Source organism: Malus sylvestris, chromosome 10, assembly GCF_916048215.2.
Source record: "Malus sylvestris chromosome 10, drMalSylv7.2, whole genome shotgun sequence".
NCBI classification, from domain to species: domain Eukaryota; kingdom Viridiplantae; phylum Streptophyta; class Magnoliopsida; order Rosales; family Rosaceae; genus Malus; species Malus sylvestris.
Window position 1 is genome coordinate 42,387,224 of NC_062269.1, and position 23,070 is coordinate 42,410,293.

Sequence of the window (23,070 nt, forward strand, 5' to 3'; positions counted from 1 at the left end):
ACACTGTGAATTTGGCAATAATTTGCCAAATATTCTTGCTTAGAAAAGAACGACGGAGTTACGACCAAAATGAAAAAAGACACAAACGATGGATTGTTCGACATTTTTGCAATACAAACAAACCAGCTTTCTAATTCCACATTTGCACTTGTGCAGTCAAAACCCTAGGAGGAAATTAAACAGTCAAAAGACAAACAAAGGAAAGGAGCCGTCCATTCCCCACATGCCACACAAAATTAATCACAAAAGTATTTCCAGGCTCTCTCTTTCTTTTTTCCTTCATATTCCTTGTATCTGGTATTCCATTTTTGGCTTTTTCTCCTCAAGAAAATATGTCCTCTTCTTAAGGATTAAAAAAACAAAGAAAATATTACTAAGTAGGCTTATCACAGTGCTAAATTAGCATTGAACATATACCGCATCAATGATCCAACCATATATACTATCTAATTCAAAAGCACACGGTATGCAGACATTTTTAACATTCATAATTTGTTAATTAAGTGCTAGACCGCAATGATAAAAACTGAAACTAAGTTGTGATCATGACTCCAAAAGTCAAAATTTAATTACCCATTTTCTTTTTACATAAACATGAAAGGGTAATTTACAGGCAGCCAAAAAAAAAAAGAAAGTAGTTTTTTCTTTGAACGTGAAGATGAAGAAGATGGAATTAGCTAAACCCACCTCAAATTAAGCCATATTAGAGCTCAATTACCGTCTTCAGCGAAGGAGAAGAACTTAACCTAATAATTATTGACTCCACACACCCCATATTCTCTCTCCAAGAAAGCTCACAAACCTTCTCACTGACCCTTTTTCCGAGTCTTCCTCATCAACCTCTCCGCCGCCGCCACCGGCCTCTTGATCCGCCGTGTGAGACTGAGCCAGCTCCTTCCTTTTCACACTCAACTCGGACCTCTTCAACTCGCCCGAGCCATTATTAACCCTACTCTTGTTCCTCCTCTCCTTCCTACTAGTCTTTGATGAAAACCCTTTGCTCTCAGTCAGCAGCTCATCTTCAAAAGCATCGATGATCTCGTGGATGAGTTGGCGATTTGGCGACTCGTCCCATCTGACCCAGTAACTCGTGTAGCACCTGAAGCAGTTGCAGTTAAACCTAGCCGGGTGGTCCCCGGCAACCACACCGCCCCCGCTGCCGCCCTTTGCTGCTGCCGTCTTTTTGGCGGCGGCGGTTGTCCTATTACGTGGAGGAGCGTACGACGAGGAGGAGGAGGATAAGTTGACGGAGCTGTTAGAACAGGAGATGAGGTAAGCCAGGACTTCTCTGTCCTCGGGTGACAGAGCCGCCGCCAGGGTGAGGATGGTGGCGGGAAGAAAGGCCAGGTGGTCTGATATGATTGGCGGTGACGGATGAACCGCTCCCTTTCGGTAGAGCTTCTTCATGGTTTAATTGTTGGTGAAGCAAAGACTTACAGTTGGCGATGAAGATGGTGAGGTTTTTAAATAGAGAAACAGAGAGAGATGAGAGAGATGAGAGAGAGAGAGAGAGAGAGAGAGAGAGAGAGAGAGAGAAGCTCTGGCCTTAGAAGGGTTTGCTGAGGATATATTCCAGATTCAGAGAGAGAGAGAGGGAGAGAGAGAGGAGAGAGAGGAGAGAGAGGAGAGGCATTGGAGTTGGTCTCTCTCTGGCCTTGGAAGGGTTTGCTGAGGTTATATTCCAGATTCAGAGAGAGAAAGAGAGAGAGGAGAGGCATTGGAGTTGGTGATGGGGTGATGTAATGAGTTTTTGAAAGTTAGGTTCTGATCGGGGGAAGTGTTCATGTGCGACGCGGGACTACTGACTGTATCTGTACATGCAGTCTCATCAGAATGAGTGAATATTGAATTGGATTGCTTGGACGGTTGTGATGTGGTGGGACTAACTTAGTATGATATGATTAATTGTACTTAGGGTTGGTAAGACTTTCTCAGTCGAAGCTTTGGCCTTATCTGCGGTGCCGCATCATTAACAACTATCATGCAACATGCATATATGCAGTACTATATAAAATGAATTGCGCTTTGTTACACGTGACAATGTGTGATAACATTGTAATAGTGGCATAGCGATTTTGGCCGTATCTACAAGGTTAAAGGAAAATACGCAATGAAAATATAAATGTGACCGTATTCTAAATCAATCGCATGCTGTTATATAAAAATATTAATTATACATCAAAATATGATAAGTATAGAATATTTGTCACAATGACATCTCTAGTATGTTTTCTAGTGTTAATACAAGCCAAGGACCTGAGTATTTTAAATACCATGCAATTTAGACTGCGTCAAAAGGAGTTTAAATTGAATAGATGTTTGAATAATATAGCACTGCAAGTAGGATGTCATGTTTCGGATGCGAGTTCCATTTTCTAGTAACGTGCATTTTGCGCTGTAGCTTGTTGACTTGGAAATTGAAAAAATACAACTGTTTTTTTTTAAATCCAAAAACGGACAATGTGTTGGACAACGTTGTACATATACCTTGTATTTTTGAAATTTTGAGTAGGATCTGAAAATTCTATAAACTTCCAATAAAAAAATTTATATAGTCAAATGGGAGCACCCTGATGAGCGATGCACGAAGGCCATTGGGAATAATAGGAAGATAAGTGAAAGAAGGTTCACACAAGAGCAACTTATAGTTCTGCCGAATCCAATTCGAGAAAAGCTAACGGTACACAAGCCACAATGGTCAAATATGAACCGCAAGTTTTGAATTTCGCACGTTTATAACAATTCAACACTAATCGGATTAAAGCTCTGCATTCCCTCAAACCATCAAGAGGAACTATTTAGATGAGTTTTGATCCATGATTCCAGGTTTCTTGAGCTCCTCATTGTTACTGAATGGCCAAGACCAGGATAAGAGTGCAGTTTAGGAACGGGTGAAATGTAGGAGTTGCATAAACGTGGAGTATACGTGCTTTTAATGAGTGTTGTGTAGCTTGCATATTATTAATTTATTACCTTCAACTCGCAGCTTACACCAGCTAGTTTGACGAAACGGGGACCTGATTCTCCAGCTTCAAGCAATGTACCATGTTGTCGGCTTATCCCATGAGACCACACAAAATAGGTGTCTGCACATGTATTCATGCATACGTAATCAGATTGTTGAATCACGCGAAAATTCTAACAAACGACCAGTTCATGTCAACCAAATTTAACATTGAGACCACAAACTAGACATAACGGAAGATTAGATTTCATTTGAAATATATCAAATGAATGGGACAAAGCCCAGGATGATGGCGATGATGGTATCACGGCAATGGATGGACATGCTTTTTCGAGTTTGAAGCACGATAACGAATGCTAATCATGATAAACTTCTGAAAAGTACAATTTTTGCTTCTGGTTTTATTTGTTCCATCAGAGATGAATTGAAAGGAAGCCATCACTAAACACTGCACCTCCTCCCAAAGTTTTAGGGTATAGCAGAACACTTGCCAATTCCAAGGAACCTGATAAAAAGATTGTATTTTCGAGTTACCAACAGTAAGGAATTCAACGCGCAACTGTTTCTAACAGTGTAACTTGTGTAAATGTGAGTGCATAAAGAAAGAGATCGACCACCTTGACTGAATCCACACACAAGGACATTACTAGGATTTGTGCCAGTTTCTATCTCATTGTCTTATCATCTTATGCACATTCTTAACGGGTTTAAGCAGACCAGCTTTTTCTCGTGGATGTCAAACCAAGAAGGCATCACAGCACCATCTATACAAGAACAAGTAAATCAGCATACTGAATGCCATTAGATCGTACTGACTTGCTTTAGAACTAATTATGCTCTTCATAAAGTCGTAATCAGCACAAGGATATCTCTGCAACATTAAAATTGAGGCATGCTTTCAATGAACGAAAAAAGAGATTTCTGCAGTTTCAACATTAACCATTCCCTAATTTTTTTGAGACTCCAATTCTAAGAGCAATGGTACTTAACTTAAGCCTGCATTCCAATGCCTTTGATGGCAACTGGTTTCGCTCGTAAGTGGTCATACAAATTGTAACCTTTCTAAATGACGCCTTGTCAAAATTTAACCATAAGTCCAGAATTTGTAACCAAATATTTGCAGTGTCAAATACCAAGGACCCTTCAAGTTCGTTTCGGCCAATAAGCATTTCATCGCAAATGCACGTTAGGCCAATAAATCAGGGCAGTGTGCCCCGCCCCCTTCTACGGTTCTAACCAAGCTCAAATTCCCCTCCTCGAAATTAGAGCAATTTAAAATCTTGTCTTGTCGAACAATAAAAAGTATTTGATCAGAACAATTGAAGAGCTTTCTATCAACAAATCCAGACCCCTAGTTAACGTAATGTTAAGCAAAAATCATCATGATAGTTTTCTTTGCAAAATAGAATAAAAATCGTGGATATATATCTTATAGTTTTATGGAGATAATTGTTGAATTTTTGTAAAATTAACGGCAGTGAAAAATTAAAATTACATGTTAACGCAAGCTTAAAATCGTCCGTTAGTATATACAAATACAATATTATATGTCAAAATTAAAAAAAAATCGCGGTTTTACCTAGCGCCTTTACAACTGCTATAGAGAATATTTTGTTAGACCAGCCCGGGACCGGATCCCCTCCTGAGCATGGGATCAGAGCCTACTGAGCAGTTCATTTGGATCCTTAAAATTTGATCTAACGACTTGTATTATTATAATTTTTAAAAAAGCTCTTCATTTGTAATCGTTAAATCAAATTTGAAAGATCTAGATGTGCTGGTACATAGACTCCGGTCCCATACTTAGGAGGGGATCCGGTTTCGACCGGCCCGCCTTTAAGTCACACGTGGCTGGCCATCTCAAAACACTAACAGATATATTGGTCTCTCTGACTTTCGCGAGCTACAGAGCTTAGAGAGGGAACAATCGATGGCGGCTACGAAGCTCCAAGCGCTGTGGAATCACCCGGCCGGCCCTAAAACCAGTGAGTCCCACTCCCTCCGATTTCACATCCGAATTATCTTATTCTGGATATGTTTTTATTCGAATTTTCGCATCTTTATATTTTCTATTTTTTTTTAATTTGCAACCCTTTTCAAGACTTAGATCTTCTGCGTTGGATTGACTAAGCTGTTTCTCGTACCCTTTTCTTCTTTGATCGTATATTGTTAATTAGGTTTTGATAAAGACACCCAATTGAGCTTTTTCCTAGAAATTAGAAGTTGGAAAAGTAGTTGGTTCTTTAGAATTTAGTTCAATATGTTTAAACAACAACAACCAAACCTTATCTCATTAAATGGGATCGGCTGCATCTATCGTATGACGTGAGCGTGTTCGGTTTTGCTCATTAAATGGGATCGGCTGCATCTATCGTATGACGTGAGCGTGTTCGGTTTTGCGCCAAGTCTTCCGTTAGACCAATGTGTTCAAGTTTTATTCTTTGGATTGTTTGTGCTTATTTTTCTTGATCAAGTGTAGTGGAAAATTTGTTTGATTGCAGTTCACTTTTGGGCTCCCACATTTAAATGGGGAATCAGCATAGCTAATATTGCTGACTTCGCTAAACCACCAGAAAACCTTTCATATCCTCAGCAAATAGGTTTGTTCTGTACATATGTTGTTGTTTCATGTTCTATACGAGAGTAGTGGATTTGTCTGGTCTCGCCTCAAATTAATGTGTTTCCCGCTTTTGTTTTGTGCCCAGCGGTTGCATGCACCGGAGTTGTCTGGTCACGATATAGCACTGTCATTACTCCGGTAAGTTGAACTAATCGATATAATGTTCCTTCCTACTTCTAGAAGATCAGAAGATCGATGATAGTTGCGTGGTTTATCTGATGAGATGAATTCATATACAGCTTGTGCTTTTACTTTTTATCGTTCTCCTTTTGTTATTACCAAATTTTGTAGATCATGTGAACTAGGAATGTATCTTATGTGGATTTGGCATTACTTTCCGAGGAGAGATAGGTTCGAGAATTAGATTTCAGGTTTCCTTAGATGATAGACCGGCTTTCAGTGAACTTGTGAGTTCCAAAACCATAGATGCATAATATTCGTCATAAGAACAAAAGAGTCATGGATGTACTTTGATGTGGAAATAGAACATAAAAGGGGACTTGGGGTAACAGATGAGTGTAAGTGCATGCATTAAGGATTTGCCCTTTGGTTTTCTTCTTGATTCTGTATATCGGAGCTTTCCTGGATGGAGTTTTTGCTGGATTTTGAGCTTTGCGTTCTGCGATTCATAATTGCAGAAGAACTGGAATCTTTTTAGTGTGAACGTAGCAATGGCAGGGACAGGCCTCTACCAACTCAGTCGTAAAATACGGTAAGTTCAATGTAATGTTAATTGTTTGATGAAATTTTGGTGATGATAAAAGGGATAGCTCTTACTAAATAGTTCACTAAACAGTGCTTGTTATCAATGGTTAACTGGAACCGATCAAAACATTTTTATGGCGTGTTCATCATGACACGAACATCTGTATGAGATAATCTTCCTACTTTTTCCAGGCATGACTATTTCCCCGAGAAAGAAGCAGCAGTTGCTGAAGAATGATGGCGAAAATTGTACCAACCACATCTTGTCATGGGTGCCAAAGTTCATGTCGCCTCCTTCCCTTCCGTTTCTTTTCAATTTGATTTCATGTTGCTTCCTTCTTGGAGGGATCTGGATAGTCGAGTTTGATGTGGTGACGGATAGTTTGTAGTTTGTACTTCTCTGTTTGATTCAGTTTGCAACTGAAAAAAATTAGCGGGCAGTTGAACAGTTAAAAATCCCAAATTCGCTAATAAATTTGATCTCCAAGTCGCTGCTATATTATTTTGATTTGCAGTGCATGTATCTAAATCTGGGCAGTTCATATTTCGTAATCCCTCCTCCCCCAATTTCCCTGGTTCTGTTGTTCACTCACGCACAGTCGGCGGGCTGCAGCCTGCTCCCATATACGAAGAGAGTAGTGCAGTATTTTCCGGTCAGAAGGAAGACGGTAGTGGATGAAAGTGACCAATCTCACATAATTTCTGGAAAGTTAACTACTGACATATCTGTATAATTGGAATGATCAAGCATGATGAAACTACAACATTTCCGACCCGTGCTACATCTCGATGGATTCGCAACGATAATCGGCCTAATCAAATTGTAATGAAGAACTAAAACTTCATAAATGTTTAAGAGTTCAAAAGTTTACAACCTCAGTAAAATTTCGAAGTACATGTCCCATCTCAGAAGTAGACAAAAATGGCCGGCTGAAAAAATTCAATGATTTTAATGCTTAAGTATGTAAGTTTTGCATCTTATACCGAATGGGTATAATTTGCAATCAGCTAAACAATGAAGACTAACAGTACACGCGAATGCCACTGAAACTCACTTGCCCTATATGGCCGTAGGTAAATTATAAAGCCAAAAGGGAAAACTGAATTCCGAATTCGTCACCAACAATTAGCTGCTCCTTGCAAGGTTATGAGTGCCAGTTTTCGAAGACGTCCAATATGGGCTCGCTTAATGCTTGAACCAAGTCGCTGCAACTAACCATTTCTGGTTTGTTAAGCTTTCAGACCAGAATCGTTATCGTTTTCATGCCCATTCAAGCCCAAACTTAAATTCAGATCTTGGCATACTACCTGATTACTCTCCTGCGAATGAAACAAAAAAAAACAAGCAACTGTTAATAAAAAAAATGAAACCAAACCTCTTTTGATTTACCATTAGAATTCAAGTACCAATATGATTTCCACAATTTCTTAACAGAGAAAGGCGTAAATTAAATACCTCCAACAGAAAAGTACAGCCAATTTATGGTTCCCACACACACTAACGCATATGATAAGCATGTGTCTACACCATAGAAAGTAATGCTACACGAACCCAAAAAAAGAAATGGTGGAAAAGAACGCAAGCATAAAAAGGCATAAACGTTTCACCTGATTTTCTTCCATAGGAACGTCATTAATGTCAGGTTTTTCATCTAAACCATCATTCTTTGGGGTTGCCTGTGTTTCAACTGGCTCATCATCGATAGAGTTGCCGTCATCTTCAACCTGCTCTGCAGCCTCATTTTGCTGTTCTTCTAGTAAAGCAATCTGCTTTGTCAAAAGGATAAAATTATCATTCAACAGAAAACCCCCCACCAAAATCAAATAAAATCCTACACAATTAACCCCATTCCAATCATGGAAACCTGTCTGGCAATGTTATGATGGAAACCTGTCTAACGATCCTACCCAACTTAAATCAAAATGAACTCAATATCATTATTATCTTAGAGCCATCCTACCCATAATCCAATAAGAAAGTGAACAATCATAGAGAACCTCTACACTGTTTTCAAATGTTATACACTCTATACGCACCAGTAAAAATAACTATTCCCAATATCTCAAACTCAAATTTGACTACTTCACTGGGGTAGAAGTTAGGCGTTTAAATAACTAAAAGGCAGTTCCCGGTGTAACTATTTTCCTAACTATCCAGTGTAAGCAAACCATGCATCTGTATTCCCTCCAGCCATCCACCATAAGAATAAGATTTCTAGAGCCAGCTCACTTTATGAAATTGGTAATGTTTCTCCAAGTTGGAAATTGGCGACATGATGTTATACTTATGACACACCCAATATCACTCGGATGATGCTTGATTCAGTCAAGCATGCACTAATGCAGGTTTTAGGAAAACAAGAGATGGCCGGACAAACCAGACAGGTCTTCAGAGTTCAATCTTTTTCACTGAATCTAGCTTATTTGCACATATAAACCCCAAATCTTAACATAACACAATGTATAAATAGGTACTTGTAAATATTCAAAACTTGTCTATCGCATTGTTCCATCGCAACATACTTGTAAATATTCAAAACTTCATAGCTGCATTTACCAAGTTTCGTCACTACATACTTGCCAGTTGGCACTATCGATGAATAGCTGGAAACTCTTTCCAATAGAATAAGGTTCAGAGAAACACCAAAAGGAACCACAAAACAAAAACCGGTAACAAAGTAGTACATCACTGTCTAGAGGAAAATGTCAACATAACCACCAAAAACCAACTCTTGATTACCAAGATTCTATATCAACTTTGTGAGAACTCTTGATGAATTTTGTAATCACTACAACCTCGAACATCCCATGTTTTCTCAAAGTACTGAATCTTCACTACAACAACAAAGTTCGGTTTAACGGGAGCTGCATTAAGTATGATTAACCAATCAACAATCAGTTTACTCCTAAATACAAAACATTCCAATGTTCTAATCTTTTCTCGATTCTAAATGGGTTCTCATGAGCCGCATGAAGTAGGTTTACATTAGGATCGCGACTGCTTACAAATCATAAAAACCAAACCAAAATCCAACAACAATTCTATCTAAACATCAACATGACAAACAAAGATAACTCATAACTCAATTTCAAATATTCGTTTTTCGACTCGAGGACTTGCTGCACGCATTATGCACCTCCTTCCCCAAGATCTCTGAAACTAAAGCCTAAATTACTATTAACCCAAAACACACTATCAACTCAATACAAAAAACCCCACAAAGCTTTCATTAAAAAAAGTACAAAAATCAAACAACCCAGAACATCAATCAGATTCCAATCACAAAAAATCAATCAAACAAGCAAAATTGGGGTAAATTTACCGGAATGTATTTGAATTTTCGGCGGGGCGGCTCATCGCTCGCAGCCAAAAGGCCGTCGTCCTTGGCAGAAACCTTGTCCCTGTCCCCTCCATTGGCGACTGCACCATTACTAATGGTAGCGTTTTGGCTTTGGGCAATTGGGGTCCACTTGTAAAGCAAGAGATGGGAGCCGTTAATACCGTTAGAGGAACCGTTAATCTGGTGAGAGTGATGGGTGGAGGTGTTGTGGTTGGAGGGAGGAGCTACGTGGACCCACTTCTTCTTCCACTTCCTTACCGGCCCAGTGAACACCGTGGCCGGTCCGTGCCGGGTCGAAGTCCGCCCGAGTCGGGCCCCAACTCCCTCCATCTTGCTGATGGATCTCCGATTCTGCGTTGGCGAGTCGTTAGGCGTCCGATCCGTCGTTAAAATTAAATAAAATAAAATAAAAGAATTTTAAGAATTGCTGTATGATTCTTTGTTTCTTTGCTTTCTCTCTCTAAAACAAAGACTTTCTCTCTCTAGATTTGGGTGGGGTGCGTTCTTGATTCATGTGTATGGTTTCCGTGTCTGGGTGGGATTGGGTGGTGGTCATGCATTTTTACTATTGTGATGCTAAATCAGGGCCGTCTACGCGGATTCTTACTACATTGAGACCTTTTCTTTCTGATTCACCAATTTTTTGAAGGATTAGGATTCTTTTCCCTCCTCTTTTCATCACATCCTCTCATATTCTCATATTTTGTTTTTTTCTTGCTATAAAAAATTAATCTAAGATGTTGATGTGGCTTAACCGTAACCGTTCAATTAGGAGGGGAGGGAAAAAAATAGGGGAGAAAATCCTACTCTTTTTGGAAACCTAAGGAATCGTCAAGTAGAGCTAGACTCTATTTACTACGATCTAATAATATTTCTCTTTATTGGCAAGTGAATGGCCTTAAGTTTAATTCTTGTCAAAGACGATTTTGAATCACATTATTGCTAACGCATTATGAGGTTTAACCCACTCTCACACCATTTTAGTGTAAACAGGGCCTGCCTTGAAGGGGTGCGAGGAGTGCGACCGCACAGGCTCCTGTTTTTTGGGGGCCCCCTAAATTTAATAACCTTTGTAATATACTAGATATATATTATAAACGTGAGCATATTAAACAAAGTTGTCATAGCCAATTTGGCAAGTGTTGTTTTTGCTATCTACTTGTGCACGGGTTCAAATCCGTGCCTTGCGTATATTTTTAATTATGAAATTTTTTTTCAGCTGTGCTTATTTCATATTGGGCATTTTCTAGGGTTTTTTTTTTCTCCAAAGCTAGATAAGTATTATTGTCATATCCTGGGCTCGACTCCAAGTCCGTGCCTTGCGTATATTTTTAATTATGAAATTTTTTCAGTTGTGCTTATTTCATATTGGGCATTTTTTGGGTTTTTTTTCTTATCCAAAGCTAGATAAGTATTATTGTCACATCCTGGGCTCGACTCCACCGTAGCACGATATTGTCCGCTTTCGGCCCCGACCACGCCCTCACGGTTTTGTTTTTGGGAACTCACACGAGAACTTCTCAGTGGATCACCCATCATGGGATTGATCTCGCGCGAACTCGCTTAACTTCGGAGTTTCGATGGAACCCGAAGCCAGTGAGCTCCCAAAAGGCCTCGTATTAGGTAGAGATGGGAATATACATATAAGGCTTACATGATTCACTCCCCTGGACGATGTGGGATGTTACAATTATTAAATACAAACGGATACATTTATTTTTAATTATGAATTTTTTTTTCAACTGTGTTTATTTCATATTGGGCATGTTTTGAGATTTTTTTTTCTCCAAAGGTAGATAGATATTATTAGATACAAATGGATACATTTACATCATCAGCAAGAGTATTAAACAAGAATTGAGGACTAATAAAGGCCCAAATATACTTCCCTCTATTTTTTAATGCAAAAGATGTCACAGAGTGTGCCGCACGATTACCTACCATGGGGTTTTTTAGCTACACTATTGTTTTCTTGTTTTAAATATATGTAGTTATTTTCTTTCATTATAAAAGATAACTTTTGCTAATAAATCTATAATTAGGAATATCAAATTAAAATTTTAGAAGTTTGAAGATATAATCATTAAAAGCCTCATTTTCTTTTCTTATATGATATTATTTAACCATTTATTTTCTAGTCACTATTTGATGGTCATCTAATTTTCATTTTATTTGAAAACCATTTTGCATTCCATATGTCAATGATTTTTTTAACACATAATTTTTTCTTGAGATGAACTCTTGATGATAATAAAGAGCAAGAATGATTCCAATTGTAATATTTCAACGGTGATATGATAAGTACATATCCATCATACCATGCTTTTTCTATTAAAAAGTAAGGAGTTTCGAACCCAAAAACATAAGGGATGCAGATGGATACACAAACGCATCACACAATGTTTCATTTTTATTTATTTTCTTGTGCGTTATATCAATTTGTACAAATAAAAAATAAAAAGTATAAAAGAAAATATAGCAACCAAAATTTTAGGCCATGTAAGGGCTCCCGTTTGGATCTTGTACAAGACCTCTAAAATCTTAGGATCAACCCTGAGTGTAAATAATATTGTTTGTTAAAAGAAAAAAAAAACATAGTCGTTGGTTTTTCTACAAGTAACAATTGAAGTTTCGGCAAATATCCTTCACTCATTTTATGAGATAAATTTAGCACAAAAATAAGTTTATCCATAGCCGTTTTTTTCAGTCCAATAATTAGAGTTGGTCTAACTAGCGGGTTTGGTAACAATTTTCAATTCTCAAATGACAAGCTAGTAAGGAAGGTAATAGTGTTGTGCATTTGGAATTGAAAAGCCTTTTACCCGCATAGAAGCAGATAAAGACTCGAACAAAAGCAATATGATCATATCCGTGGATTACAATCCAATATCCGTGCGCAAAGACTTGCAGCGCATGGTGACCATATCCGTGGATTGAGTAGGCAATATCACAGCTGTCCATGATACCGCATCCTCAGTTATTACTATTAGAGCAAGTCCAGCCTTGGACAGTGCTTGGGGGACAGGGGAGAGAAAAGGGCCTGAGGCCCGGTGGATAACCCTCCAGCCTTGGAGAGCCCGAGTGAGGGTGGGAGCCCAAGCACAAGGGGGGTGGGGAATTGACAGGCCTGCAGCCCGAGGGCCAGGCATTTTTTTATTTTTTTTGTGTCAGCCCGAGGGCCTGCAGCCCCATTTCCATTTTTTTTTATTTTGTATTATTTAACAAACAAAAAAAAACTAAAATTTTATTACCTATTACAAGGGGGAAGGCTCTAAGGGTGGAGATGCAAAAGGTAATTACTGTTCATTAATGGCAGTTACTATTCATTAAAGGCAGTTACTGTTCAATAAGGTGGATTGCCAGGGGGAGGGCTCTAAGGGTGGAGTTGCTCTTAGCCGCGGTCGAGACCCTCAATGTCCCCTGCTCTTCTTCCTGCATAGGTGCTGCGTAAAAAGTACTTCTTCTAAACTTAGTTGGAAGATAATGACAATGCGTTCTTCAATTCCATGTATGTATGTTTGATATGAATTTCAGTTTGTGTTTCTCTTTTTTTTGTTTCATAAACCTGTTTGGAGCAAGAAATCAGAATTTTGCTCCAGTGGGAATTTTTCTTTTGTACGAATTTGAACCGTTTAATTCATGGATTTTGCACCCAATTTGTTTGTTTCTTTGAATGCTTTTGAATCTGGCCAATAAAATGTGGGTTCGCTACTTTGCCTAAATGTTCACAGGAATTGCTTGAAATTTTTGCACCAAATACAGTTTACTCCAATTTGTTTTGTACTCCAATTTCTCTTAACCTTATTCTATTGGAAAGAGTTTCCAACTATTCATCCATAGCGCTGGTTCTGGATGACGCCCACGTCGGAGTGTCAGGTATGGTAGTAGATGTAGGTTTCACACACGTTAATCTCGGGTATATAATTTAGTTAATTGATTCTTGATTTTAGTTAATTGATTCTGATTATAGTTAATTGATTCTTGATTTTAATTATTGACACAGATTTATCCCCTGCTCTTCTGTGTCCCCTGCTCTTCTTCCTGCATAGGTGCTACGTAAAAGGTACTTGTTCTAAACTTAGTGGAAGATAATGACAATACGTTCTTCAATTGCCTATGTATGTATGTATGTGGTTGATATGAATTTCAATTCGTGTTTTTCTTTTTTGCTTCATAAACCTGTTTGGAACAAGAAATCATAATTTGGCTACAGTGGGAATTTTTCTTTTTTACGGATTTGAACCGTTTAATTCATGGATTTTGATTTGGTTTTTGCACCCAATTTGTTTGTTTCTTTGAATGCTTTTGAATCTGGCCAAGAAAATGTAGGTTCGCTACTTTGCCTAAATGTTCATAGGAATTGCTTGGAAATTTTGCACCAAATACAGTTTACTCCAATTTGTTTTGTACTCCAGCACGTGAATACAATATCTTAAATGCTTACAGTATTTCTGGCTAGTTTTGTAATTCAATGGTTTATGAATTGAAATTTGCAGATCAAAAGGTAGATGTTTTGGTGATCGGAATCTCTTTGAGAAGAAGTGCAAATAATAAGTAGCTGTAGAAACTCGTAGCCTAGAATATGTTGTTTATGTTGTTAATTTGTTGTTGCTTTGCTGCTTAAGATGAGCATTGGATCTGTATATCTAGATTCCTAGCCACTAGCTCATCTTAAGCAGATCCAATGCCCATCTTAAGCAGCAAAGCAACAACAACAAATTAACAACAGAAACAACATATTCTAGGCTACGAGTTTTTACAGCTGATTATTATTTGCACTTATCCTCAGAGAGATTCGGATCACTAAAACATCTACCTTCCGAATCTGAAAATTTCAATTCATGAACCAATGAACTACAACCCTAGCCAGAAATACTGCAGGCATTTAAGATAGTGTTGGAGTACAAAACAAATTGGACTAAACTGTATTTGGTGCAAAAATTTCAAGCAATTCCTGTGAACATTTAGGCAAAGTAGCGAACCTACATTTTCTTGGCCAGATTCAAAAGCATTCAAAGAAACAAACAAATTGGGTGCAAAAACCAAATCAAAATCCATGAATTAAACGGTTCAAATCCGTAAAAAAGAAAAATTCCCACTGTAGCCAAATTATGATTTCTTGTTCCAAACAGGTTTATGAAGCAAAAAAGAAAAACACGAATTGAAATTCATATCAACCACAAACATACATACATACATAGGCAATTGAAGAACGTATTGTCATTATCTTCCACTAAGTTTAGAACAAGTACCTTTTACGTAGCAGGAAGAAGAGGAGGGGACACAGAGGAGCAGGGGATAAATCTGTGTCAAGAATTAACATGAGTCAATAATTAAAATCAAGAATCAATTAACTATAATCAGGATCAATTAACTAAAATCAAGAATCTATTAACTAAATTATATACCCGAGATTAACGTGTGTGAAGCCTACATCTACTACCATACCGGACACTCCAACGTGGGCGTCATCCAGAACCAGCGTTATGGATGAATAGTTGGAAACTCTTTCCAATAGAATAAGGTTTAGAGAAATACCAAAAGGAACCACAAAACAAAAACAGGCAACAAAGTAATATATCACTCTTGCTAAATTTTGTAATCACTACAACCTCGAACATCCCATGTTTTCTCAAAGTACTGAATCTTCACTGCAACAACAAAGTTCGGTTTAATGGGAGCTGCATTAAGTATGATTAACCAATCAACAATCAGTTTACTTCTAAATACAAAACATTCCAATGTGCTAATATTTTCTCGATTTTAAATGGATTCTCATGAGCCGCATGAAGTATGATTCACAACATGATCGCGACTACTTACAAATCATAAAACCAAACCAAAATCCAACAACAACTCTATCTAAACATCAACATGACAAAGAAAGATAACTCATAACCCAATTTCAAATATTCATTTTTCGACTCGAGGACTATGCAAATCACGAGATCCTCACTCCACTCAGTCCACAAAGAAACTAAAAAGAAGCATAAACCCATAATTTCCAATGTGTCAAACACCTCCTTCTCCAAGATCTCTGAAACTAAACCCTAAATTACTATTAACCCAAAACACACCATCAACTCAATACAAAAAACCCCACAAAGCTTTCATTAAAAAAGTACAAAAATCAAACAACCCAGAACATCAATCAGATTTCAATCACAAAATCAATCAAACAATTAAAATTGGAGCAAAATTACCGGAATGTATTTGAATTTTCGGTGGGGCAGCTCCTCGCTCGCATCAAAAAGGCCGTCGTCCTTGGCAGAAACCTTGACCCTGTCCCCTCCATTGGCGACTGCGCCATAACTAATGGTAGCGTTTTGGCTTTGGGCAATCAACAATCAGTTTACTTCTAAATACAAAACATTCCAATGTGCTAATCTTTTCTTGATTCTAAATGGATTCTCATGAGCCGCATGAAGTATGATTCACAGCAGGATCGCGACTACTTACAAATCATAAAAACCAAACCAAAATCCAACAACAACTCTATCTAAACATCAACATCAACTCTATCTAAACATCAACATGACAAACAAAGATAACTCATAACTCAATTTCAAATATTCATTTTTCGACTCAAGGACTATGCAAATCACGAGATCCTCACTCCACTCAGTCCACAAAGAAACTAAAAAGAAGCATAAACCCATAATTTCCAATGTGTCAAACACCTCATTCTCCAAGATCTCTGAAACTAAACCCTAAATTACTATTAACCCAAAACACACCATTAACTCAATACAAAAAACCCCACAAAGCTTTCATTAAAAAAGTACAAAAATCAAACAACCCAGAACATCAATTAGATTCCAATCACAAAATCAATCAAACAAGTAAAATTGGAGCAAAATTACCGGAATGTATTTGAATTTTCGGCGGGGCGGCTCCTCGCTCGCATCAAAAAGGCCGTCGTCCTTGGCAAAAACCTTGACCCTGTCCCCTCCATTGGCGACTGCGCCATAACTAATGGTAGCGTTTTGGCTTTGGGCAATCAACAATCAGTTTACTTCTAAATACAAAACATTCCAATTTGCTAATCTTTTCTCGATTCTAAATGGATTCTCATGAGCCGCATGAAGTATGATTCATAGCAGGATCGCGACTACTTACAAATCATAAAAACCAAACCAAAATCCAACAACAACTCTATCTAAACATCAACATCAACTCTATCTAAACATCAACATGACAAACAAAGATAACTCATAACTCAATTTCAAATATTCATTTTTCGACTAGAGGACTATGCAAATCACGAGATCCTCATTCCACTCAGTCCACAAAGAAACTAAAAAGAAGTATAAACCCATAATTTCCAATGTGTCAAACACTTCCTTCTCCAAGATCTCTAAAACTAAACCCTAAATTACTATTAACCCAAAACACACCATCAACTCAATACAAAAAAACCCCACAAAGCTTTCATTAAAAAAGTACAAAAATCATACAACCCAGAACATCAATTAGATTCCAATCACAAAATCAATCAAACAAGTAAAATTGGAGCAAAATTACCGGAATGTATTTGAATTTTCGGCGGGGCGGCTCCTCGCTCGCATCAAAAAGGTCGTCGTCTTTGGCAGAAACCTTGACCCTGTCCCCTCCATTGGCGACTGCGCCATAACTAATGGTAGCATTTTGGCTTTGGGCAATCAACAATCAGTTTACTTCTAAATACAAAACATTCCAATGTGCTAATCTTTTCTCAATTCTAAATGGATTCTCATGAGCCGCATGAAGTATGATTCACAGCAAGATCGCGACTACTTACAAATCATAAAAACCAAACCAAAATCCAACAACATATGGAATGAACGAATTCCTTTTATTTCCAAAACACACACCTAATTTTATCTTAGGGCAACACAATAATGATGCTGCTTCCATTTGTATTTGTGTGTGAGAGAGGAGGGTTTCTACTGAGAAACTTGTTTGAGAGGAAGGAGACTGATCAGTTTTTATTCATTGTTAACATCACTAATTAGGATATTCGGGGTAAAGTAGGAGTAGCCGAAATTGAAGGAAAGATGAGAGAAAATCGGTTACGGTGGTTTGGACATGTGCAAAGAAGGCCTACTGACGCTCCGATTAGAAGATGCGACTATGGGACAGAGGTTCAGGGCCGAAGGGGTAGAGGAAGACCCAGGAAAACTTTGAGAGAGACCCTAAGAAAAGACTTAGAGTACTTGGATCTAACGGAGGACATGACACAGGACAGAACACAATGGCGTTCTAAGATTCATATAGCCGATCCCACTCAGTGACTTGGATTTTCCAAGTCTCCAACCGAGAAGTTGTCCTCGCTCGGGAAATTAAGGGAACACTACCTCAACCTACATGCTCCACTCACAAAGCTCCAACATACAAGCTTCAACAAAAGAAAATTCAAAGAACTTAGCGAAGAAGGCTTTGGTGATTTAACACAATACGTTGAAATGAAGGAAAGCTTATTTATTGATATCCCCGATAAATTACAAATATGTACATATACTTAAGTCAAAATAAACAAACAAGAGGAAGCCTTCACAAAGGTTGCTTAGGAGAAGTCTCGGCAGTCGGTAGAGCCCCAGAAAGAGAAGGCACCGGAGGGGGATCATTCGGAGCCTCAGTACTGGACAGAACCCTAGAAGGAGGAGGCATCAGAGGTTGATCATTTGGAGCTTCATTATGCGGCACAGCCCCAGAAGACGAAGGCAATAAATGCCTTTGGAACAAACCCACAAATCTTTGATGATCAAGTAAAACCTGACCATCAGATTCCTTCATTTGGTCAAGCTTCCTCTTCATGTTTGTAGCATAGTCATGTGCGAGCCGATGCAACTGTTTATTCTCATGCTTGAGCCCTCTAATCTCCTGTTTGAGACTCATCACTTCAGCCGCCAATGATTCAACTTGGCGGGTTCGAGCAAATAGGCGTTGGGCCATATTAGACACAGAACCTGCACACTGAACACTAAGAGCCAGAGAATCCTTAACAGCCAACTCATCAGACCGTTTGGAAAGTAGTCTGTTATCTTTGGGAGTGAGAAGGTTCCTGGCCACTACCGCAGCGGTCATATCATTCTTCATCACGGAATCCTCAACGGTAAGAGGACCAGTAGGGGAGACGAAGGATGGGCGCCATATGTTGTCTGGAGAAGGCGAGGCTGCCTCTTCAACAAGGTTCAAGTCAAAACGACGGTCGGAGGGGCCAGACATTTTCAAAGGTGTAGAAGAGAGAAGAGGTCGGACAAATCAAGATCTTAGAAGTGCAAGAATGGAGCTTCTACTGGTGGATATTCAAGTGTGCTTTGGAACTTAATGTCAGCCTCTATAAAAATCTGCACTCGACGAAGCTTCAGAAATCGAAGAGGCGTTTGCTTTCTCAAAAGCTGGGCTGCTCAGAGACCACAAGGGTCGATCTCAGAAATCGAAGAGGCGTTTGCTTTCTCAAAAGCTGGACTGCTCAAAGACCACGAAGGTCGATCTCAGAAATCGAAGAGGTTTGCTTTCTCAAAAGCTGGGCTGCCTAGAGACCACGAGGGCCGATCTCAGAAATCGAAGAGGTTTGCTTTCTCAAAAGCTGGGCTGCTCAGAGACCACGAGGGCCGATCTCAGAAATCGAAGAGGCACCAACTTTTCCAGCCTTGTCAGCACCTGTCACACGCACATTCAGCTTTGCGGAAATTATGGGCATTCTGTCGAAGATTTCTGGCGAAGTAGAAAGCACATGAATCGTACTGTTCAATCATCCACTTCCCACACGCAACAGTAGCTCATGGGTACCACATATAACTTTGCCAAAGTTCTCTGACAAAGTTGAGACTACTTTTCCAGCCTTGTCAGCACCTGTCACACGCACACTCAGCTTTGCGGAAATTATGGGCATTCTGTCGAAGATTTCTGGCGAAGTAGAAAGCACATGAATCGTACTGTTCAATCACCCACTTCCCACACGCAACAGTAGCTCATGGGTACCACATATAACTTTGCCAAAGTTCTCTGACAAAGTCGAGACACGTGAAGCTTGCAACTCTCACTACATCGCTCTGACCAAGAAGGGTAAAAGAATAGCAAAGAAACAACACTAACAAAGTTTAGACACATAAATTTTGAAGGCCTAGCTACCATATTATTACCCACAAGGGTAAAGGAACAGTACCACTGCTAGATAATTGGAAAGTCTCGGTGTGTCAACCTCTGTGCTTCATGGCAAGGTAGACTAGCAAACATGCCCAACCTTTACTCACATTCGAGAAAACACTCCCAACAAGATTGCTTGCCCCAAAATCGAAGAGGCATCGCCCTCCGAATCTCGAGAGCCAGACTCCCAACATGATTACTTTCTCAAAAATCGAAGAGAGGGTAAAGGAACAGTACCACTGCTGGATAATTTGAAAGTCCCTGTGTGTCAACCTCTGTGCTTCGTGGCAAGGTAGACTAGCAAACATGCCCAACCTTTACTCACATTCGAGAAAACACCCCTAACAAGATTGCTTGCTCCAAAATCGAAGAGGCATCGCCCTCCGAATCTCGAGAGCCAGACTCCTAACATGATTACTTTCTCAAAAATCGAAGAGAGGGTAAAGAAACAGTACCACTGCTGGATAATTGGAAAGTCCCTGTGTGTCAACCTCTGTGCTTCGTGGCAAGGTAGACTAGCAAACATGCCCAACCTTTACTCATATTCGAGAAAACACTCCCAACAAGATTGCTTGCTCCAAAATCGAAGAGGCACCGCCCTCCGAATCTCGAGAGCCAGACTCCCAACATGATTACTTTCTCAAAAATCGAAGACACCGCTCTCCGAATCTCGAGAGCCACACCCCCAGCATGATTGCTTTCTCAAAAATCGAAGAGGCATCGTTCTCCGAATCTCGAGAGCCAGATCCCCGACATGATTGCTTGTTCGAAAACCGAAGAGGCACCACTTTCCCAACTTCAAGAGCCGGATCTCCTTGGATAAAGCTTGTCTGTAATCTTCACACGCAACATCAGCTTTCCAGATACCACAGACCATTTTTTCAAAGTGCTCTGACAGAGTTAAAACTTGTGAAGCTGGCAGCTCCCACTACCGTGCTATGACCAAGCAGGGTAAAGGAATAACATTATTACTTGATGTTAGGGAGACTCCTATATATGTCGACCTCCATCCCCAACGGACAGGCAGACCTGCAAAAATGCTCAACCCTTCCTCTTATCTGAGAGGGCACTCCCAACGAAGCCTTTCGAAATATTCAGCTTTCTTTCCCCCCGATAATACCTCTGTAAACAAGCTATACTAGAGCAAGAATATCTCATATCATCAGGGTTAAAAGCAAGAGTATCCCATATCATGCTTTTTCCCTGTCTTTTCCTTTGGCCTTGTTCTTACCTGCAAGACAAGGAGAAAGAGAGCAATCAGTCAGCACTTGGAATCAAGCTTCCAGCCAGGAACTGACTGCCTGGAACCCCCTACCCTGGCATTGCTCTCGAGTACTCATCTTCAACATCTTATGCTTCCAGGGAAGATACCGCATCTGCTTGAGGAACAGATAGGGCAAGTGAGAAGGATACAAGGAAGCATGTGGAGACAAGCGTAACAGCACACGTGCCGATACATCCACTACTCTGTCAAAAGCAAAAGTATCCCATATCAGCAGGGTCGAACGTACTCTAGATTTGATGGACTTGTTTTGACCCTCAAATTCTTCAGTCGGCCTTATACTTTGGAGGAAACCAGAAAACCCTCCAGCCCAGTTCAAGAATAAGCCTGTGGAAAGTTACTTCTTCAAAAGCAAAAGTATCCCATATCATCTCTTCTCATTTTTCTTCTCTTTATCCTTCATGCTGCCTGCAAGATAGGGAGAATGTGAACAATCAGCCGGAGCTTTGATTGCTTACCTTGTCTATTACCTCTTTCAGCAGATCCCCTAGCTCGGCGACTTAGGGGACTCCTACTACATGGTTTGTATCGCGCTTGACCAAGCCTGAAACTACAAGTAAGCTTCAAGTGACATTGATACATTACCTTGTGCATCTCCACCTGTTACAGATACCACCCCTGGATGGAGGAAGAGTACTTCCAGAGAAGATTCCACATCTACCTATGAGACAGATAAGGAAAGTCAAGACGATACCACACTCCGGTACTTAGAAGTTTCGTGGTTACGAGATCATTCTCCCACAATATTTCCTAATGTCATTTGTACTAAATCATTCATTTGTACTCCCTAAAGGAGAGCTTGAACCTATGTACTTGTGTAAACCTTTCACAATTAATGAGAACTCCTCTATTCCGTGGACGTAGCCAATCTGGGTGAACCACGTACATCTTGTGTTTGCTTTCCTATCTCTATCCATTTATATACTTATCCACACTAATGACCGGAGCAATATGGCGAAGATCACAAAAAGTGACTGTTTTCGCTACCTAGGATCTATCTTGCAAGAGAACGGAGAATTAGATGGAGATCTCAACCATAGAATACAAGCTGGATGGATGAAGTGTAAGAGTGTATCCGGCGTGTTGTGTGATCGTCGTAGGCCACTGAAGCTCAAGGGAAAATTTTATAGGACGGCAATAAGGCCAACGATGTTGTATGGCACAGAATGTTGGGCGGTGAAGCATCAACACGTACACAAAATGGGTGTAGCGGATATGAGGATGCTTCGTGGGATGTATGGGCACACGAGAAAGGATAAGATTGGGAATGAGGATATCCAAGGTAAAGTAGGAGTAGCCAAAATTGAAGGAAATATGAGAGAAAATCGGTTCCGGTGGTTTGGACATGTGCAAAGAAGGCCTACTGACGCTCCGGTTCGAAAATGTGACTACGGGACAGAAGTTCAGGGCCGAAGGGGTAGAGGAAGACCTAGGAAAACTTTGGAAGAGACCCTAAGAAAAGACTTGATTACTTGGATCTAACGGAGAACATGACACAAAACCGAGCGCAATGGCGTTCTAGGATTCATATAGCCGACCCCACTTAGTGGGAAAAGGCTTTGTTGTTGTTGTTGTTGTTGTTAACATCACTAATTACTGTGTGAAGCTTAATTACCTAACAACTCGTTAAATAAGTCCATATATATATATATATATATATATATATATATATATATATATATATTAGAATGATGTTTACAGACGCAACCTTTTTGTTTAACTTTGTGAGGGAAGAGAGAAAACCATATACGGGAGCTTCAATTCAAATTAGCACATATCCAAACTCCAATTCAATAAACCACATATCCAATTCAAACTACATGGCTAATATTCAAGACTTTAATCACATTCACCATAAAAAAGTTGCATCTTTTTCACTTTATTTTTCCAGAATCACATGAATTTAAGCAACAAAAGAAGGAACCAAAAGAAACAGAAAAGTACCTGAAGACATTCAAGGGTCGGAAAACTGGTTGATTTGAACGGCCGGAATTCAGCTGAGCTGAAATGGAGGTGGGGTGGTCAG

The 23,070-nt window shown here is 39.5% G+C and overlaps 3 protein-coding genes, 1 long non-coding RNA gene and 1 pseudogene across 5 annotated transcripts; 2 read left to right on the forward strand and 3 right to left on the reverse strand.

Moving 5' to 3' along the window:
• Positions 1-546: 546 nt before the first annotated feature.
• On the reverse strand, positions 547-1,727 carry LOC126587495 (uncharacterized). The gene has a single exon (XM_050252575.1). It carries the CDS (start codon positions 1,405-1,407, stop codon positions 754-756), a length of 654 nt encoding a protein of 217 aa, XP_050108532.1. The 5' UTR covers positions 1,408-1,727; the 3' UTR covers positions 547-753.
• Positions 1,728-2,784: 1,057 nt separating this feature from the next.
• On the reverse strand, positions 2,785-3,695 carry LOC126584595 (probable carboxylesterase Os04g0669500; annotated as a pseudogene).
• Positions 3,696-4,794: 1,099 nt separating this feature from the next.
• LOC126587498 (mitochondrial pyruvate carrier 4-like) lies at positions 4,795-6,819 on the forward strand. The gene is made up of 5 exons (XM_050252578.1): positions 4,795-4,950; positions 5,467-5,565; positions 5,671-5,723; positions 6,224-6,297; positions 6,483-6,819. The coding sequence occupies exons 1-5, from the start codon at positions 4,896-4,898 to the stop codon at positions 6,526-6,528; spliced, it is 327 nt and encodes a 108-aa protein (XP_050108535.1). The 5' UTR covers positions 4,795-4,895; the 3' UTR covers positions 6,529-6,819.
• A 292-nt stretch (positions 6,820-7,111) lies between these two features.
• LOC126587494 (uncharacterized) lies at positions 7,112-18,838 on the reverse strand. Of its 2 annotated transcripts, XM_050252574.1 has the most exons (3): positions 9,614-10,135; positions 7,899-8,057; positions 7,112-7,610 (listed from the first exon to the last, which is right to left on the reverse strand). In XM_050252574.1, exons 1-3 carry the CDS (start codon positions 9,959-9,961, stop codon positions 7,521-7,523), a joined length of 597 nt encoding a protein of 198 aa, XP_050108531.1. In that variant the 5' UTR covers positions 9,962-10,135; the 3' UTR covers positions 7,112-7,520. The 2 variants fall into 2 exon arrangements, 1 of the variants encoding a protein (XP_050108531.1); XR_007611084.1 differs by lacking the exons at positions 7,112-7,610; positions 9,614-10,135 and adding an exon at positions 17,156-18,838 and having other exon boundaries at positions 7,911-8,057.
• Positions 18,839-19,070: 232 nt separating this feature from the next.
• LOC126587502 (uncharacterized) lies at positions 19,071-19,973 on the forward strand. Its single transcript, XR_007611089.1, has 2 exons — positions 19,071-19,122; positions 19,186-19,973. It is a non-coding gene; the product is annotated as an uncharacterized LOC126587502 (long non-coding RNA).
• The last annotated feature ends 3,097 nt before the right edge of the window (positions 19,974-23,070 follow it).

Coding starts and splice junctions, on each gene's coding strand:
- LOC126587495 (XM_050252575.1), bottom strand. CDS start 1,407: ATGAAGAAGCTCTACCGAAAGGGAGCGGTTCATCCGTCACCGCCAATC.
- LOC126587498 (XM_050252578.1), top strand. CDS start 4,896: ATGGCGGCTACGAAGCTCCAAGCGCTGTGGAATCACCCGGCCGGCCCT. Junction 4,951..5,466: donor CCCGGCCGGCCCTAAAACCA/GTGAGTCCCACT, acceptor GTTTGATTGCAG/TTCACTTTTGGGCTCCCACA. Junction 6,298..6,482: donor CAACTCAGTCGTAAAATACG/GTAAGTTCAATG, acceptor TACTTTTTCCAG/GCATGACTATTTCCCCGAGA.
- LOC126587494 (XM_050252574.1), bottom strand. CDS start 9,961: ATGGAGGGAGTTGGGGCCCGACTCGGGCGGACTTCGACCCGGCACGGA. Junction 8,058..9,613: donor GAAAATTCAAATACATTCCG/GTAAATTTACCC, acceptor TTGACAAAGCAG/ATTGCTTTACTAGAAGAACA. Junction 7,611..7,898: donor TTCCTATGGAAGAAAATCAG/GTGAAACGTTTA, acceptor TTTCATTCGCAG/GAGAGTAATCAGGTAGTATG.